This window comes from Girardinichthys multiradiatus, chromosome 13 (assembly GCF_021462225.1).
Source record: "Girardinichthys multiradiatus isolate DD_20200921_A chromosome 13, DD_fGirMul_XY1, whole genome shotgun sequence".
NCBI classification, from domain to species: Eukaryota; Metazoa; Chordata; class Actinopteri; order Cyprinodontiformes; family Goodeidae; genus Girardinichthys; species Girardinichthys multiradiatus.
The window spans coordinates 16,706,278-16,725,740 of record NC_061806.1 but is presented as its reverse complement, the minus strand read 5'-3'; the positions used below and the strand labels follow the sequence as shown (position 1 = coordinate 16,725,740).

General features: G+C 36.7%; 1 protein-coding gene and 1 long non-coding RNA gene across 2 annotated transcripts in view; one reads left to right on the top strand and one right to left on the bottom strand.

Annotated features, from left to right (window-relative positions):
• adgrb2 (adhesion G protein-coupled receptor B2) overlaps nt 1-19,463 on the top strand; it is a 353,452-nt gene that overhangs the window by 180,072 nt on the left and 153,917 nt on the right. The window contains exons 7-14 of the mRNA XM_047383933.1: nt 987-1,151; nt 1,488-1,652; nt 3,997-4,098; nt 6,972-7,078; nt 11,251-11,445; nt 12,701-12,769; nt 16,161-16,269; nt 16,531-16,677. Of these exons, the coding sequence (XP_047239889.1) occupies nt 987-1,151; nt 1,488-1,652; nt 3,997-4,098; nt 6,972-7,078; nt 11,251-11,445; nt 12,701-12,769; nt 16,161-16,269; nt 16,531-16,677 (1,059 nt within the window). The remainder of the gene's footprint in view (nt 1-986; nt 1,152-1,487; nt 1,653-3,996; nt 4,099-6,971; nt 7,079-11,250; nt 11,446-12,700; nt 12,770-16,160; nt 16,270-16,530; nt 16,678-19,463) is intronic.
• LOC124879527 lies at nt 13,063-16,080 on the bottom strand. The gene is made up of 2 exons (XR_007041045.1): nt 14,606-16,080; nt 13,063-13,944 (listed from the first exon to the last, which is right to left on the bottom strand). It is a non-coding gene; the product is annotated as an uncharacterized LOC124879527 (long non-coding RNA).

Here is a 19,463-nt window from a genome sequence, read left to right as displayed (position 1 = left end):
CTTTTAAAAAAATTATTTTCCCAACCCATGTTAGTACAACACTCACTGTGTAATAATATTCTCTTACCAGCAGGTATGATAGCAGGACCAATCTCTTGCTATTTATTGTTACGCATAGTTGTTTGAATAGAAGAACATGGAATTTTCAGACATCTCGAAATCAGACCCAAACAAGAATTAAACTTGTGCAAATCTGTAATTCCCATCCTGATATATTGGCAGAATTGGTTTGATTTCCCTGTGATGATCAGAAGCTTTTAAATCATCTGGGTTTTTACACATTTTTTTAAGGCACTGTAAAGGTATTGTATGTGAACAGAAAATAAACAAATTCTGACCCTCTTTATTCTGGGATTTGGCAAATAAAACACTTTAATCATCTTAGCTCACCTAAATAAGAAAATAAACTGTGAAAAAAAGGTAGTGTCTTTTTAAACAGTGGTCTTGTTTTAGCTTTACTTTATCTATCCAAATCGTATTTATTTACTTATTTAATGGTGTAGCTTTAATATCACCACTGTATTTCACCAGTACTGCTATTCAACCTTTTCTGCACAAGACCAGAATAGTTGAAGTTTGGTGCCTTTCATAAAACAATATCAAGAATATATGAACTGACTGCACTTTCTGTGAACTCTTGCAAATATTGTATTAAGCAATTTTTCTAACCCTGTCTTTTGGAAAAGATTAAAATATTTAAAATGTCCATAGATGAACAGTTAGTTGCAGCTGTTGTTACTTCTTGTGGAAGTCCCAACAGCCTTAAATTTATTTGTTCTCCATTTATGAAATCATTTTCCTGTAGCCTGCTCACTTTGTCTTCTTCTGTCTTGTCTTGCTCTCTTTTCCCTTTCACTTAAACTCCACATTGCTCTCCTCTCTTTTAAAACCATGTCACCTCACCTCGACAACATTAATTCTCTTCACCATAACGTACCTACTCTGTCTCTCCTCACCCAACTCCATCCCTCTCCCCTGCTATGCAGTGGAGGGCCAGTGGTTGGAGTGGGGAGCATGGTCAAAATGCAGCGTAACTTGCAACACGGGGACCCAGCTAAGGCAGAGGCGCTGCAGTCCATCGGTGCACGGCTGGGCTGAGTGTAAGGGGCCGCATCAGGAGAGTAGGGAATGTACCACCTCTTCATGCAGTGGTAAGGCGGGGAAATAGGCACTCAGCTATGGTGCTCTGAATGCCTTTGAGCAGAATTATGCAAACACAGACTATTGCATTTTCTGAAGGAATGCTTATGCCTTTCCATATATAAGAATGTGTTTTGAGTGGGGACCTAATTTGATTAGTCTTTTTTTTTTTTTTACAACAATAGCCCCCTAGGAAAAAAAAAACATTGAGGGTTTTTTAATGAGTCACTCTAAAATTAGCTATACATTTTTTTTCTCCATTTTCATAAAAATGAAACCATTATTTTCATATTCCACATCAAACCCTACTCATGTTATTCACTGGTGGTGATATGTCTGTGCACCAGGCGGAGGTAATTGGGGCAGCTGGAATCACTGGAGTCTGTGTAGCAAGACGTGTGACTCTGGGTGGCAACGACGCTACAGGATGTGCGAGGGCACTGGAGTACAAGGCTACCCCTGTGAAGGTTCAGGAGAGGAGGTCCGGTCCTGTAATGAGAAGAAGTGCCCTGGTTAGTGATTTTATGTTTATGTTGAATGTGTGTGTGTGTTAAGAGTATTCAGATAAATGGTGGACATTGTACAGATGTGTCTTAATAAATGAGAATATAATTAGAAAGTTAATATTTTGGATTGTTTCCATTTAACAAGTGAAAATCACAAAGATTTTTTAGACACAGAAGGATTTAAGTGTTTATTTCTGTTCATTTCGATGACATCATTTCATTCACTGAAAACCAAAATTCAGTTTCTTAGAAAATTTGAATATTAGATAAAAAGATGAAAAAAGTAATTCAACTTACTAAATAGTGTGTCCATGTGGTGTACAGTATATGTACTCAGTACTTGGTCGGACTTTCATCTTGTCTCATGTTGGGTCTGGTGTCTCTTCCCTACCTTTCATCTTCGCCTTGTGAATCTCCCCCAGACCTTTGAATGGGCTTTGTTTCTCAATCCTTTCCATACTGTGGTTCTCCCTATTGATTGTACATATTTTTCTACCACAGCTTATCTTTCCACCTGACCTTCTATTAATATGCTTGAATAAAGCACGTGTGGATGTGAATATCTGTTGGACAACTATCGAATCAGAAGACTATCCCAGGAATATGCAGGTCATAACAGGGCCATGCCATAAAAAAAACATGAACATTTGTATACTACAAATATACTTAATTGAACTTACGTACATCCATTCCTATCCAATTTATTCATGAAGCAAATTTAAAAAGAAACAAATTGTTGACCCAAGTGCTGTGCATTCAGAGAATAAGTAAAGAATTGTTAAGCAAATAACATAAAACAATGTTAGATACAACTCACACTATAGAAAAAACTTGGCTTGTTGAATGCCAGGAAAAAAAGATGAGTCTTCAAAAAGGATTTAACAGAAGACAGTGAAGGAGGCTGCTTAACACGTAGAACCATAACATAATTAAGGGGCCGCCACCGCAAAACACCAATCACTTCTGAGCTTCAGCCTCATCTTTGGAAAGGCCAGGAGAAGCTGGTCAGCTGACCTTTGAGTCAGTGAAGGAGAGTAAGGGTGAAGCAAGTCCAAAAGGTAAGTTGGAGCAAGATGTTTTACAACAAATAAACAAATTTTAAAATCAATTCTGTAGCACACAAGAATCCAGTATCCAGGGAAGGGCAGTGGTGAGAGCTGCTTGAACTTAAAAATGTTCCTAAAAAAATTGCGATTCCACCCCCACAGCCTGACGTCCTCGGGGCATTAAAGTATGCACAGTCTAGGGGCAGTTCAGAGAAGCTGCTGGACTCACCAACGCTCAACCAGGTTTCAGTCACCAGGAGCAAGTCCAGCCTGCGGGATGTGAAGAAATCTTTCAAGAAAAAAGTTTTCATCGCTCTTTTAAAAAAGTGTATACCTCCAAAGTACTTGCATAATATTTGTCATGAAAAATTGAAGTGTTTCCCATTGGTTCATACTCCAGTGACTTTTACTGCATTCTCAGATGCACTCGTCTTTTCATCTTCTCTGTCTTGTCTGGCTTTTTTCCATATTCATCTATTTTTTACCTTTATTATTGATTTTTACATGTCCCTTGCTTGTGATGCTTTATTTTAATCCTACCAGTTTAGTCTGTTTCCATTTACTTGTCATCTCTTTAACAATGTTTTTATACACTTCTTGTCCTTGCCTACTTTATCCTGCTGTTTCTCTCTGGTTGCTCTTTGCGCTTGATGACATTTTGCTTAACAGTCCGATCAGGTCTGTTTGTCAGTTTCCTGACAGACACTGTGTGAATATGCAAGCCTATTTTTTTAGTGTCCAATATGTGTTTGCTTGCTTTGAGCTTTAAGGGGGGCTACAAAAATTAAACCTCCACCGTGACCCCCTGTTTGTTTAAGGAATCTCTCTGGCTTCTTCTGCACAAAACAAGGACCTGGTCTACTGGCATTGCAGGGGAACATAATATCTTTAGTATAGTATTTTCACTCTGTCTGTCTTTGCTGTTTGCACTCTGTCTATCTTCATCTTCCTGCATCTCCCTCTCCCAGCATTCATCCCCCCTTTGGACTCTCTTCAGAGTGCTCGCTTCAGTTTTTTTCATCAGGGTTATGAAAGGGAGGGAGAGGAGGAGGGGAGACAGATGAATAAAAAGAGGGGATGAGATGAAGAGGGAATGAGATACTGCACTGAGGCAATGTCACTGATGGAGAGCAATGCGAAATGTACAAGGGAATAAGACCGGGAGATGCTGCAGGAGAGCTTAGATTTAAATCTTGTTTTTTTGACTGTTCTGTCACTTTTTTTCAGCTATTGAGTCTGTGGGACTCTATTTGCCCGCTAGACTGTGCTACATGTTCCATTTAATGCTCCCTTCTCTTCCTCAGCTCCTCATGAGATATGCAAAGATGAGCACCTCCTTTCGATGTCATGGAAGAGAGCCTCCGCTGGAGAAACGGTCTACAACAAGTGTCCAACAAATGTTATTGGTCAGTGAGACATACTTTCAGCCAAAATTACTTGTAGTTAGCTGATTGTGTGTGTACAGTGCCGGTCACTAATGTTGGCACCCCTGGATAAAGAGGCGTAAAAAGCCTTATTACAAATTAACAATTTATTGCAGTAGGACAATCTCAGACTGAAAATCTTATAAAACTATAGGTGGATTGTATCTGGAATCATGTGCTTTTATCAGATGAAACTAAGATTGAGGTTTTCAGCAACAAACACTCCTGGTGGCCTCAATTTGAAACACATAATGAGAATGTGAAAAGCACATCATACCCACTGCCAAGTATGGTTGAAGATCTGTGATGCTGGGACCCTGTTTCCCTCCCAAAGCACCAAGGAAGTGTTAAAATGATTGCAATTAATGCTTTGTCCTTTTGTGTATTGCTAAGGGACTCAATGCAGGCAGGAGGTAGGCTGAATAATGAAGAAAGTGGCGATTTCATAAAATGTCAGGTACAACAACATACATAAACAAGGAACAAATGCAAAGGAATCCAAACTATAATACAAAATGAGAAACACACGTGGGAACATAATGGGAAATCTAGAATCCTCAATAAATGGTGAATGAAAGAGAGAGTACTGGGAAAGGTGATTAATGGAACAATGAAAAGGTGAGTCTTATTACCTGAATAGGCTGTAGCTGTCTAGGTGTAGGAACACTGATTGAGAATGGCAAAAAATGTTGCAGAGACTATGAAAAATGCTGCAAGGGAATGATGGAGGAATAGCTGAACATGATAAACATAAGAATGCACACGGATGAGTAAAATATTCACAAAATACAAACTAAGCCCAAAATAATACAGAGCTGAAAACCAAAGAGACAAAAGAGAACGGAATTCTGTAAATGGGTTGCCATTTGGCTTTTCAGGAGGGTAAAGATCCACCGCATTTGACCAAACCAACACTGTTATTTATCAAAAGACACAAAATCCACCTTCTTCTATGATCATCTTATATTTATATTTATACTTAAAGTCTGTACCCGGTGAGTGGTTGAAACTGAAATCAAATTTCTTGTTTGTGCACACCGTTTTGGCCAATAAAGCTGATTCTGATTCACCAGACCTTCAGTGAAGTGTAAATGAAAAACAAAACATTTAGTTTTTAATTGAAGCAATAACATTTTAGGAAGTCCTTGCAAGAGTCCTGACCTATTCTGATAGGAAATCTGTGAACGGGGCTAAAAATTAGGATATTTAGAGGAGGCCTTCCAAGCTGAATTACTTGGACCAACGATAAATGATCAAAACACCTGTGGAAACTTGCAAAAAGCTTGTCAGCAGGTATTGGTGGGTTTGATTGCTATAATGCCAATAAGGATCTTTTTCCATGACTGTTGAGAAGGGTATAAGAAATAAGACAGACCATTTGTTTTTTCAAAACTGATACCTCCTTACAAGTTGTATTATCTTTTCAGAGATATCTTTCTCATTTCCTTAGAAAATAAACTTCTTGGTTGAATTAAAGGAATTTTACAACATAAATAATGTAGAAAACATGTGGAGAGAGCCTAAAAGAAGACCCAGTACCCTGGATGAAAAAGAACAAAAAAAAACAAAAAACAAAACTTGATGGTCTAGAGAGATTCTGCAAAGAGGAATGGTGAAAGATCTCTCTCACTTTGTTTGCTTCTACCTTGTGAAATGTTACAGAAAATAACAAGTGCTGTCCTCCAAAAAGGGTTGTACAAAGTCTTGGCATTAGAGGCATCAATAATTGTGCCTCTGGTGATTTCTCAAAATTAGATTTTTTTTTTTTTTATATTCCAAGCGAGTTCATAAGAGAATCTTCAGAAAGAAATGAGTGCCTTTGCAGAGATCTCTGTGCAGAAATATCATTGCACTGCTGATACTTTAACTATAACAGGGACAGTTTAAATTGTTTAGTTTTTGCCAAATAAAGACAAAAGACAACTGAACAATGGTATCAATGACTTAGTCAATTTTTCATATTGATGGTGGCATTCTTTTTGTGTACATTCCTTTATCATTACAATTTAAAGAACAACTGCAGAACTGGTTAAATTAATTGAGTTTTCCAATCAGTGTAAGGTTTCTAAGAGATGGCATTATATTTGAATGTGTTTTACTGCATATTCAGTCAAATTTAAAACATGCCTGACTCAATCAGATAGTCTGCCAGTCAGCTTTAGAGGCTATAGAATCACATTTGATCTCATTTGATGTTGCTGCCAGTCTATGGAACCATATTAATATTTTAGCATTTTTGCTTGGAATCCTACAGTTCCCCCCAGTTCCTACACTGATTTTATTGGTCAGAAACAGCAGAAAAAAATATTTGTTTAAAGGTTATCCTATGTAGTGTACCTAGAACCTTAATCTGGAGACATTTTCAACCATCAGTAACTGGACGTGGAAGTGTCTGACTGCCACTAAGAAGGTAAAAAATCTAGTACTTCTAGATTATTTACTTTCTTTATTTTGTAAATAAGGGAAATTTGGGTCTTCTTTCAGCCGTGTTTGTAGTTTTTACATGTTGCTCTGACTGTAGAGATAGGAACATTTAGGAAAGTATTTGTTTTTTGTTGCTCTTTTCCTGAAAGTATTAATATTGACACCTAGGGCTTACTTGAATAGCATGTTGCCTTATCTCTGCTATTCTGAAGAGGTGCCTTTTTATTTGTTTAGTTTCTTGAAACAACACTTCAAAGAAGTCTATGTTTTATTGTTTGTCTATGATTAGACACTTTTTTTGTATTTTAGTTTGTAGTGTGGTGGTAGTATTTTAATGACATGGACAGTAAAGCACATTCACAGAAATAATGTACGTCAATTTCAGTCTGTATCATATTTGTGAATGTTTTTTCATTGATTCTTTTTTCCAGGGTCTGCTAGTCGTCGATGTATGCTGGACAATAATGGAGTTGCTTTCTGGGGTCCTCCGAGCTTCGCCAGATGCGTCTCCCTTGAATATAGACAATTACATTTAGCTGTAAGTCAGCTTTCATCACATATTCTCTCTCAATCTAAGAACTGCTCTTTGCTGATTTATTTATATCATAAACCCAGACATGTATTTGTCCACGTTACATCATTTCAACCACTTTCTTGCAGCATCACTTTCAAACAGGTCATGTTTTAAATCAAAATGTGAGAAAATAAGACGTTTTTCAGATGTTTTTCTCCATTGTAATTCTAGCTGTGTTGCTCTGTGCTCCATTTAATCAACTTTATTTTTTAACAGGTTTACTCAAAATAGAAGATGAACAATCTCTTTACTCAGGACTTCGGTTCCTACTATCTCTAATTAGATTTCCCAGGGTGTTGCACTCACACTTATCAGTTAATGAACTCAGCTAATGATTGTGTTCATCAGGGAGACTCTTTTCCTGCTCTGTGAACTTCAACCTTTACCAGCTACTATATGATGGTGGAAGAAGATGGCCCGGGATTATATGTGACAGATCTGAATGCACTCTTAGTTTTTGTTCCAACCTTAGATTGACACTGGAATTCAATTATACATTTTGTGCGGTGCTGTTATCTTTTGTTCTCCCAGTCAGCATCACTCCCTCCCACTTTATATTTCCATTTAAGGTGCAAACATGACTATTCTTTCTGTTTGTCATGGACTTAAGATCCAGTTGCTCTCTGAGATTAGTGTTACGGCTTACCTTTCTTGCCTGTTTGTATCACAGACACCAAGAAATTCCGCAATTTACTGCATAGCTATTTCTTAAAATACTCTTTCAACTCAAAACCAAAATATATCTTTAATTTCTCAAGCAATGCATTTTTTTGATTTTATTTTTTAAATCTTGTTATCAAGCAGACATATATTGCAGAAAGTTATTTGAATTTAGCAAGGTGTTCATTAAAATTCTCTAGAATAATAGTGCTTCAAATATGTAAATCACTGTTGCATATGCACCCAGGCACTTCACACATGCTTTTTTACGATTTGTCAGTATTTTTTATTTATTTTCTTTTGTTATTGCTGACAAGCCATGTTATTCTCCTTTCTACTCTCAACAGTGTAGTTTGTCATTTTGCCTCTTTGACTCAAGAATAACACAAAAGGTGTGTTTATATAATTTTACATACACCAATAGACAAAAGTTATAAAGAACTTCTGACCAATCCCTTCATTTAAATTGTGTCGAGGCATTGCACTTTTTTATTAACTTATTTATTTTGTGAGTATTTTTGTAAGGTATTCAGAGCCCTTTAGATATACTAGGTTCCCTGATAAAGCGTGTGGAAAAAAAACTTCTAAATACATGTATTTCTCAATATATTATCTTAGTCACTCTAATGTGTTAAAATAGCTAGCTCCTATTTTGAGTACTTATATTAATTCCACATCCCAAGTTGAGATGATTTTCTTGTTCAAAATCACTTGTGCTATTATTATTTGCACCATTAACTCTTGCTACATAACAAATGTATTTCATGGAATTATTATGACATGAGACAGAGGCCCATATTTCCTAGCCACTCTTTGAAATGGGCAACACAAGAGAATTAAACTTTGCAAGTCTGAATATACAGCTAAAACCAGATAGCGTATAAAAAAACAATTGCTATAACTATCTGACATTGAATGCGACAAAAACTGTAATGTCAGTTGGGATTATAAAAAAAATATTTCTGTTTGCCAAACGCCAAAATATTCAACAGGTTTTTGTTTTTTTTTTACTTTCAAATTTTTGGCCAATTTCTACTGTCACCATCACAACAATTTATTTAACCCTCCCGCAGTCCTGGAGGGGTCGCAACCCCATGTGCAGTTCTTTCAGGCGCCTCTCGTGACATCTACAGGTCCTTCTCAAAAAATTAGCATATTGTGATAAAGTTCATTATTTTCCATAATGTCATGATGAAAATTTAACATTCATATATTTTAGATTCATTGCACACTAACTGAAATATTTCAGGTCTTTTATTGTCTTAATACAGATGATTTTGGCATACAGCTCATGAAAACCCAAAATTCCTATCTCACAAAATTAACATATTTCATCCGACCAATAAAAGAAAAGTGTTTTTAATACAAAAAACGTCAACCTTCAAATAATCATGTACAGTTATGCACTCAATACTTGGTCGGGAATCCTTTTGCAGAAATGACTGCCTTGTATCAAGGCACCTCAGTGGGAAGTCTGTGGGAAGGAAAAAGTGTGGCAGAAAACGCTGCACAACGAGAAGAGGTGACCGGACCCTGAGGAAGATTGTGGAGAAGGGCCGATTCCAGACCTTGGGGGACTTGCGGAAGCAGTGGACTGAGTCTGGAGTAGAAACATTCAGAGCCACGGTTCACAGGCGTGTGCAGGAAATGGGCTACAGGTGCCGCATTCCCCAGGTCAAGCCACCTTTGAATCAGAAACAGCGGCAGAAGCGCCTGACCTGGGCTACAGAGAAGCAGCACTGGACTGTTGCTCAGTGGTCCAAAGTACTTTTTTGAGATGAAAGCAAATTCTGCATGTCATTCGGAAATCAAGGTGCCAGAGTCTGGAGGAAGACTGGGGAGAAGGAAATGCCAAAATGCCAGAAGTCCAGTGTCAAGTACCCACAGTCAGTGATGGTCTGGGGTGCCGTGTCAGCTGCCGGTGTTGGTCCACTGTGTTTTATCAAGGGCAGGGTCAATGCAGCTAGCTATCAGGAGATTTTGGAGCACTTCATGCTTCCATCTGCTGAAAAGCTTTATGGAGATGAAGATTTCATTTTTCAGCACGACCTGGCACCTGCTCACAGTGCCAAAACCACTGGTAAATGGTTTACTGACCATGGTATCACTGTGCTCAATTGGCCTGCCAACTCTCCTGACCTGAACCCCATAGAGAATCTGTGGGATATTGTGAAGAGAACGTTGAGAGACTCAAGACCCAACACTCTGGATGATCTAAAGGCCGCTATCGAAGCATCCTGGGCCTCCATAAGACCTCAGCAGTGCCACAGGCTGATTGCCTCCATGCCACGCCGCATTGAAACAGTCATTTCTGCAAAAGGATTCCCGACCAGGTATTGAGTGCATAACTGTACATGATTATTTGAAGGTTGATGTTTTTTGTATTAAAAACACTTTTCTTTTATTGGTCGGATGAAATATGCTAATTTTGTGAGATAGGAATTTTGGGTTTTCATGAGCTGTATGCCACAATCATCTGTATTAAGACAATAAAAGACCTGAAATATTTCAGTTAGTGTGCAATAAATCTAAAATATATGAATGTTAAATTTTCATCATTACATTATGGAAAATAATGAACTTTATCACAATATGCTAATATTTTGAGAAGGACCTGTACCTTGCTCTGTACTAGCACTTAGACTGCGGGAGGGTTAAAGGGTTAAATAAACACCTTCTCCAGGGGCTCTATAAATTGTGGAGGGCACATCACTTTTAACATAGCAAACATTTGTTTTCGGTTATGTCCCCAAACCAGTGCGAAGATTTTACTCGTATATCTTTTCTTTTTTTTTTTTTTTTTTAATCATAGAGCAATTCCCAACCATGCAATGCTAGTTTTTAAATACATCTGCAGTGGGCTCAGCAGTTTAAAATATTTTGTTAATCTTGATTAATGTGCCATGGATAGCAAAACGTCCAAAAAGTAAGTGTACAGAAGTTACAAAGATCAGATGGAAGATATTTAAAAATACATGCATGCTCCTATCTGTGTATAGAATGATTAGAATTTAGAGTTTTTAATTTCATAACATTTAGATAAATATTTATACATATTCCTCTTTTTCCCTCCATTTATTATTTTACCAAACTGCCTAACTACAAACCAAAAAAACACTTTTGCAGCTAGAAGGATTCTTGTATGAGTCTATAGTGTTTGTAAAGTTTATCTGTGCCTGTAGATGTCACTGCACCCAGCAAACTGAACCTTTAATTGCCAAAACTCTTTTTTTTTTTCCATTACTTGCTTGGCACTTTACCATTTTGGGGGTTCTCTTTTTAAATCAATTAGCTTACAAGTTACTTTGTTTAACCAAGGTCTACATGCTATAAAGGCATACAATTTACAATAATGAAACATTTTAAAATAAGTATTTGTTTGAATATTTTATGTGCCATTTGTGTCATGGTTGTTGTATAAGTCAGAGGTGAATCTGTCCATTTTCCCTATATGTCTATTTCTCAATGCTTTGTAGTTACTAGAGCATCTTGCGAAGGGTCAGAGGACCCTGGCCGGGGAGGGGATGTCTCAGATCGTACGGAGTCTCCTGGAACTTTTGCAGAGGAGGAGCTACTACAGTGGCGACCTTCTCTTCTCCACGGAGATCCTACGAAATGTGACGGACACCTTCAAAAGAGCAACCTACATCCCAGCTTCCGACGACGTGCAGGTGGGCAGGTCTTCTGTATTCCTTGAAGAGCCTCTCTTTTCTGTTTCACTTGTTGTAAATAACAATGAATTACTATTGTCTGTAGGACACATCAGATTGCTTATTAACTCAGGCAATTCCCTGTTATTTGCGAATGTATTTATGTACTTGAACCTTTTTCAATTTCGGCATGAAACAATCATAAAGTTCATTAAATGTTATTAGGGTTTTGTGTGATAGGTCAACACAAACTAGTGCATAATTGTGAAGTGGATAAAAAGGGAAACACAGCTTTCAAAAATTTTCACAAAGTCATTTTTATTCCATTCCCTTCTGTAAATGCCACAGGGAATTGTTCAAAGAACATTAGTGAGCAAACAGCATCATAAATGCAAATTGAGACAAAAAGGAGATCAGGGATAAAGCTGTGGACAAGTTTAAAGCAGGTTAGTGTTAGTTCATGAAAAAAATAAAATTCGAACATTGCATATCTTATAAAGTAATGTTTGAATCCATTATCCAAAATGATATGAGAGAAGCAGCCAATAGGCCCACACTTACTTTGGAGGAGCTACAGAGATCAGCAGCTCAGTACGGATAATCTGTTGCCAGGATAGGATCTGGGGTTCAATCCACAAATCTGCCCTTTTTTGAAAAGTGAAATGAACTAAGCCATTGTTAAACAAAGGCCATAAGATGTACTGATTGTAGAGGCAACTAAATACAGGGCAATTATTGAAGAAAACCTGGTTGATTACATTAGAGTTTGGTTTGAATGTCCACCATTCAGCAGAATAACAACCTGAAACATCCAACCAGAGCTCCAATGGAAAAGGTTTACATCATAGCATATTTATGTGTTTCACGTACAAAGTATTGACTCATAGAAGCTGAATACAGATGCATTATCACAGGTATTAGCTGTTTCTTTTAATATTTATTTAAGTTTTTTTAAATAAATTCATTTGGAAAAGTGTGTTTCTTTTTTTCTAATTCTGAATTCTGAACAACTTTTTGCTGGTCTGTCACACAAAACGTGACAAAAATGTATGGTTTTAATATGAAAAGAATTGACATATCCGAAGGGGTGTGAATACTTTTGCTAAGCACTGCAATTGCATGAGAGTTGCAAGAGTTCTTTGTTAGTTTTCATAGAAAATAAACTAGAAACATGCCCGTAGTATTAACAGCTGGTGTGTTGGAGGTAGATTTATGATAGGGGACAATCTGACGATCGTCCTCCCTTTTTAACTCAGCATCTTCCTCCCATGTGTAGAAATTCTTCCAGATTGTCAGCCACATGTTGGACTTGGAAAATCTTGAGAAGTGGGAGGACGCACATCAGGTAAAATGTCTACATATTAATTGCAATGCATGTTGGCACATATGAAAATTTTAGGGTCTTATCCACAGAGATGCCCTGGAGTAAACAGACTTACTTCACATCTGGAAACAATAAACAGCCCAGTAACATATCTTATTCCACATGGTCACTATTTTAAGTCTTTATAGTAAATGTATATTAATTCTGAGTTTTTTAGTCATTTCATTTTTAAAGAGAAACATCTGAATAGGCATCTGAAGTATTTGATGGAAGACATGAGGCAAACCCTTAAATTACTCCTCAGAAAGTATCAGTCATTCCTAAAAAAGTTTTATTTTATTTCTTTGACTTATGAGCAGGACAATTGTTCACCAATAGTAAGTAGTTCTACCAGGTTGTCTATAGACATTACATCTGTAGTGCAAAGGTTTAATTTGTATCATTAATCCCTCTTTCTATCAACCTCATTAACGATTTAAGACAGAGAGATGAGCTGGAATACAGGAGGTATCTGAAGGCCTGTTGATTAATAGCTTTTAATAGGAATTTTTGTGATTCAGTAGAATATGTGTGAAGATGATGGGATGCTAATGTGACAAGTGTTTTATGAATTGTTATGACTTGTATTTTTCTTCTTTTGTAATTATGCTATTTATTGGATATTTTAACATTTTGTTCTGTGGACCGTTTGTTGTGATTGTTGTAGCAGCATTGTTCTGTCCAGAAACAAAATTCTAAAAGATTTAAGAAATTACAAAGTGTGTTTTATAGAATCTGCAATCAGTCCAGTTTTGATTTATTAAAGCTATTATGCTTGTCTAATTAAAAGGTAAAGCTAACGCCATAATAGTATTGCAAATGCTTTCTTTTATGTTTTCACAAATTGAGTATAGGCTTCATTTATACAAAACTGTGTTTTGAGTAATTTCTGTTTGGTGTAAAATTATTAAGTTCTGGTTGGCTCAGTATAAGTATTTATATTTTGAACTAGGAAGGGTCAAATGCAGTCCTGTCTCAATTAAAAAAAAAACAAAAAAAACTTTCTAGTAGCAGGAAGCTGTATGGTGCAGAGGGTAGAGCAGGTGTCCTATGTGAAACTAGTCCTTGAATCAGGTGTTTTTGGTCTGAATTCCCATCTGTGTCATTAGCTGCATGCCCTCCACTTCTCTGTCCACCACCTTCCATTGTCCATAGAACTATAAAAAAAAAAAAACATTAATACAATGGATAAATCTAAACCATGCTACACTGTTTAACCTCTTGTAACCCAAGGTGTTTTTCTGAAGTTTGTGCTTAAAATTACATGGCCAAATGTAATTGAGTTTTTCTCAGCAACTACAAACTATATTTAAATAACATTGCTGTCAAATTAAAGGTAACACTCTGGAGATTCAATCAGAAGTGTAAATATCACAGCAGTAGCTATTGTTTCAGAGATAATGAGGATGGTACACAGAAAAAAAGATTTTCTATTTTTTTATTATTTTCAATAGAACAAGAAAATGCTATGTTGAATCATACTGGAGCACATTTATTGAACAGGAAGTACCAGTGCAAAAAAAAAAAAAAAAAAAAAAAAAAAAACAATCTTCGCAATAAAATGCGTAACAGCATCGCTAAAAAGACAATAACATAAATTTATTGACAACTAGGAATGAATGTATGTGTTCACAACACCTTTGTTTACCGGGCAGGTTGGGGTGGGTGTGTCGGGGCTAATTACAGGTGCAAACATTTCAGTAATATCTTCCACTGTGTGGCTTACAAATCCATTCATAACGAGACATCACGAAGCACTAGTGTAAAAAAAAACCTCAATCTTTAAACGTATTTCGCAATAAAATTAAAATTACATACCTTTCAAGCGGTGGAACTGCAAATTCCTGCTCATCATTGATCTTGTCGGGATAAATAAGGTATTCGTCTTTGGATGAGAAATCCTCTGCACAGACTTCAGTACCGCAGTCCATTGTATTTAGGTCCAAAGCTTTCAGCAATGGTGTAGAACTTGTGCGGGAAGCCATTGTGTTTCAAAAACAAACACTCGAACACGTGAAATGATAACCACATAAACAGCCAGAGGTAGGAAGGTCCGGTGGGTAACAGCTGAAGCGACTGCGCCATGCCGTACAGCGTACTCAGTGTTTACAATAACAACCTACATTACGCACGCCATTAACTCGAGTTTGGATTGGCCAAATTGCACAAATGGACCCTCCTTTTCATCCTTAGAGCCAGTAGAATAAAGTTATCTCCACGTGTTTCACGTCAATCCCACCAATCAGGAAGCAGAGGTCGAGACATCCGGTTAATCTGTTTAGAATAACGTGCATTTAGTTCCTGCATTTTTCTGATTCAACTGCTCTTAGTTTTAACTGTGTTTGGTGTTCGTAGAAATGGTTTATATCAGCTTTTAATCAAGAGTCTGATGTTTCAGAGGATACCAGACATGTATATGTTTAAGTAAGAGAAGTATGAGCAATAAACATAGAACAAAAATAACCTGGAGCTTCCCCTGTTTCCGGGGGTTGGGGTTTAAGAGGTTAAATGTTATTTCTGCAAAATATTTGTTCTTTGTTCTTACAGTACCTTGTACACCACTGCAATTGTACACCTATCATTCCTTTTCACACACAATACATGGAGCTGTGAAAGAGTATCTGCTCATAAAGAACATAACACCTACAGTTAAACATGGTGGTGGTAGTGTGATGATGTTGGGCTACTGTACTGCCTAATAAAAGTGTGGACTTAAATTCTACTGAGATGTTCATGCTTTAAAACTCTTAAGAGACCACCTTGTTTCTAATAACGTTTTTGTTAATTAATTAAATTATTGTTTGACAACTACATTTTGTGTTTATTCAGGTCCTTTTTCTTGATATTAATATCTGTATGATGATCATGATGAAATATTTAGGTGTGAAAAAAGCAAAAGCAGAAATCCATAAGGAGGTAAATACTTCTTCAAAGCACTGTATGTCAAACATATATTTTGTAGACATGACTTCACAGGACTTGATGTTTCCCAAAATGCACTTATTTTCTTTGCAGTGAGACGCACATATAAACATTCAGAAATGGCAACAAAACAAGAGCAGCTTTAGAATCATGTTGTACTTGAACCACTTATGTTATCAGCTGATTCTTGGTATTATTTGGCTTTACATGCTCATCTTAGAATGGCTAATTAGCTTATTTTTAACTCGAAAATAGTTGATTTCTTTCTTTCGGTACTTCTGCACAGACCCTCAATGCTCCCAGTGGTACAAGGGCCATGGTTTGGAGAACTATGGCACTAAATGTTCTTCCCAAATGAAAAAAAGGATTGCAATGAGGCATTTTACAAATTATGTTTGGATTTTATCAAGGAATCACATCACAGTATTTCATTTTATCTTTCTATCCACAGGTGGCTCCCGGTGCTGCTTTGCTTATGAGAATATTAGAAGATTTTATTCATTTAATTGGAGAAGCACAGAAGCCTTTTCAGAGTTTCCTGACAGTCACTAACAACCTCAGTAAGTCCACTGAATTATGATCACCATTCATGTCAGATAGTTACTGTGTTTTGATACTAACCATTCCCTTATTTTGTGCTTTTTCACTGAGCTAGTCAGAAGTTGCATGTGAAATTTTAGCATCCTCTGCTAACATTGCTCTAGTAACTTTTGAAGATATACTCCTTTCTTTGATAATTTTGATTTGCCAGTTTTTGTTCAGGAATGTTTTCGTTCTGCAGAACTGCATCAAGTTTTTTGATGTCTCTTTCGTTTATTTAGTGATAACCATACAGAGAGAGCCAGTGTCTGCAGTTTCAAGTGATATCAACTTTCCCATGAAGGGACGAAGAGGGATGAAGGACTGGGCCAGAACAGCCGAGGATAAGCTCTACATCCCTAAAGAAGTCTTTACCAACCCCGCTGAGGGTAAGAGATTCAAGACAGATATCATTTGCTCTAAATGGGGGACTTTTTTGCATTTGTGTGTGCTAGTCTGTTCTAGTAATTTGATAACATGTTCAGAGCCAACTCATATACATAATCCCTATACAGGTGCTTCTTTGTAAATTAGAGCATAATTAAAACATTGTTTTGTTTTCTTTTATGAAATGAACTCATTTTATATAGATTCATTAGACATAGATCAAGATATTCAAAGCATTTTTGTCTTTCTTGAAGCTCATAAAATGTTTCATCAAAATATTGAATACAATAGAAAACCATTAAAGACCAGTTCATAAAATGATTTTTAATACAGAAATATTACACAGTCATCAGGAAGACTGCTAACTTAAAATTTGTTCACTAAACATTCAGTGACACTCTCCACAAGGAGATTAAAACTCTCAAAGTTATTGCTCCTCAGAGTGCTGTAACCAAATATACTGTGTATATAAAAAGTTGAGTGAGAAAAAAGTGCGGTAGAAAAAGGTGCACAAGCAACAAGAATAACTGCAGCCTTGAGAGGACTGTGAAGCAAAGACTATTTAAGACTGGGTTAAATTTATAAGGTGTGGACTGCGGCTGGAGTCTATGCTTCAAATAGCCACACCATTCAACAGCAATCTTTAACAGCTCTTTATTTAGATGAATGTAAGTTCTCAATTTAGTCGGAAAATCAACATCACAGAGAATGGAAGAAGGTTGGAGAGGCAAAACAATCACTGTTGCCATCCATTGTTGGATGTGATGATTTCAGGAAACATTATTTGCTGGTGTTGGGCCACAGTGTTTCATCAATCCAAAGTCAGGGCAGCAGTCTGCCACAAAATGTATTAAGTAATACCAACCAAGTATTAAGTAATGTAAAGTACAGCACACAGACATACCAGTAGTCTGACATTTCTGTATTATTTTTCATTGGTCTTATAAAATATTCTGATTTTCTGAGAGGGCGAATATGGGGTTTTCCTTAGCTGAAAGTCAGAACAACAAAATATAACAACCTCAAAAGATGGTTGAATTCTATCTTTCTGTTTGTGATCGTTTTATTAAACATATGAGTGTCAATTTTTTTTAAGTATTTACTGATTTGTTGATCTAATATAGTGAGGAACATCCAGAACAAGTTTTTTTTACAAAGACAAGGAGGTATAAAAAGATAATTGAATCTGTAGTTGAAAATTACTTCATTGAATGTAAAACTTGTCTCATTTCCAGCACTTTCTGATTCCATCCTCTACACATGGACACTGTAGATTAAAAAGTAATTTGATCAAATAAATCTGCTGTCATTTTACTTCTATCCAGTCATTGCACTTGGCTGGACTATTATTCCTATCAAACTGAGTTGTTAATATAACTGAGAAAAAATAATTTTTTATGCTCTCCAAAAATACTAATAGTGAATCAAACATGTTACTCTGAAGCTGGAAACATATGGCAGTTAACAGAAATGTTTGTCATGCATTGAGTTATCATTCCCACTTATCCAGCCTGCCTCCATGAATGCATTCTTTACCCAAGGGCAGAAAGGCTCCTCTGGAAAAAATTCACACATTCATAGATGTTACTTGCTTAGGCCCACCGAAGGCCTCTCAATAATTTTAAAGGGTGAAGCTGAGAAGGATTTGGACTGTGAAATGGCCCGGGAGGGCTTTTAAAGAAGACATAAGCCTTTTATCTGTATGGACTTCTGTTGTATTCCCTTGGAAGCATCCTGCTGACAGAATCTTCAGTAATGGCAGTTCACTTTGACAAACACAAGCAAGATAAATGCTGTTTGTCAAAAGCGACTTCGAAATACTTTTTATCCCCCTATGAGGTTTTAGTTAGCTCAATACGCAAAATATACAGTATGTTTTGCAAATGCCTAAACAAGAATCAAACGAGTACAACAAAGTAATGAATAAGAAAAAAAAAAAATACCTCAAAGCACTGATGATAAGATTTTATAAGGGAAACAAGAAAAGAAGTAAAACAGTGAGAAGAAAATTTCTGTGGCAGATGTCTTCCGCTCCCACCAAAGCCAAAGGTCACATCCCACAGGAAATTATACTGGCAGAATTTCTGTCTAGCGCTTTATCCCTTTTTCAAATTAAAGTTCAAACAGGGCACAGGCCAAAAGCACAGAGCTTCATCTGGCCTCTGACTCCTGTTGATGATACAGTTTGATTTTAAAACATCATGGGACATCTCACTGGACGAACCTACCGTGTTTCTTTTCATGTTTCTGGCTGTCATTAGCTTATTCTGAAACACCTACCATTTAGGAAGACACAATTTAATAAATCATTTTTCACTTCATTATTTTTATTTGATTAAATCTCAAAACTTAAATGTGTTTGTTGAAACAGCCTGAGTTGTTTAGTTCCTCTTTGTCCTTTGTCCACCCTATTCATAACTTTGTGTGAGGTAAGGACTGCGACACAGTGCAACAAATGCATTTTGCATTTAAACTGCAGCCTGAAAATTTCCATCAAATTTCTGAAAACTTCCATCAAACTCCTAGCAACAAGTCTATGCAATTTGGAGGACTGTGTACCTTACCACCTCTGGAAGTCCTGTTCCACAAGGAGTTCAGATTTGTGTTTGTTGTCTTATTTTATTTAATATCCCAGCCACAATAGAAGGCTTTTGAAAAAGATTGAGCTTTGTACAATTATTGAATAGTTATTCATGGCTGTTTTTTTTTTCTTCACCATCCTCGTTTAAGTTGTTGAATGTTTTGCTTCATGTATTGCACAGTGTGTAATTCCAGTTCCCAGCTGATT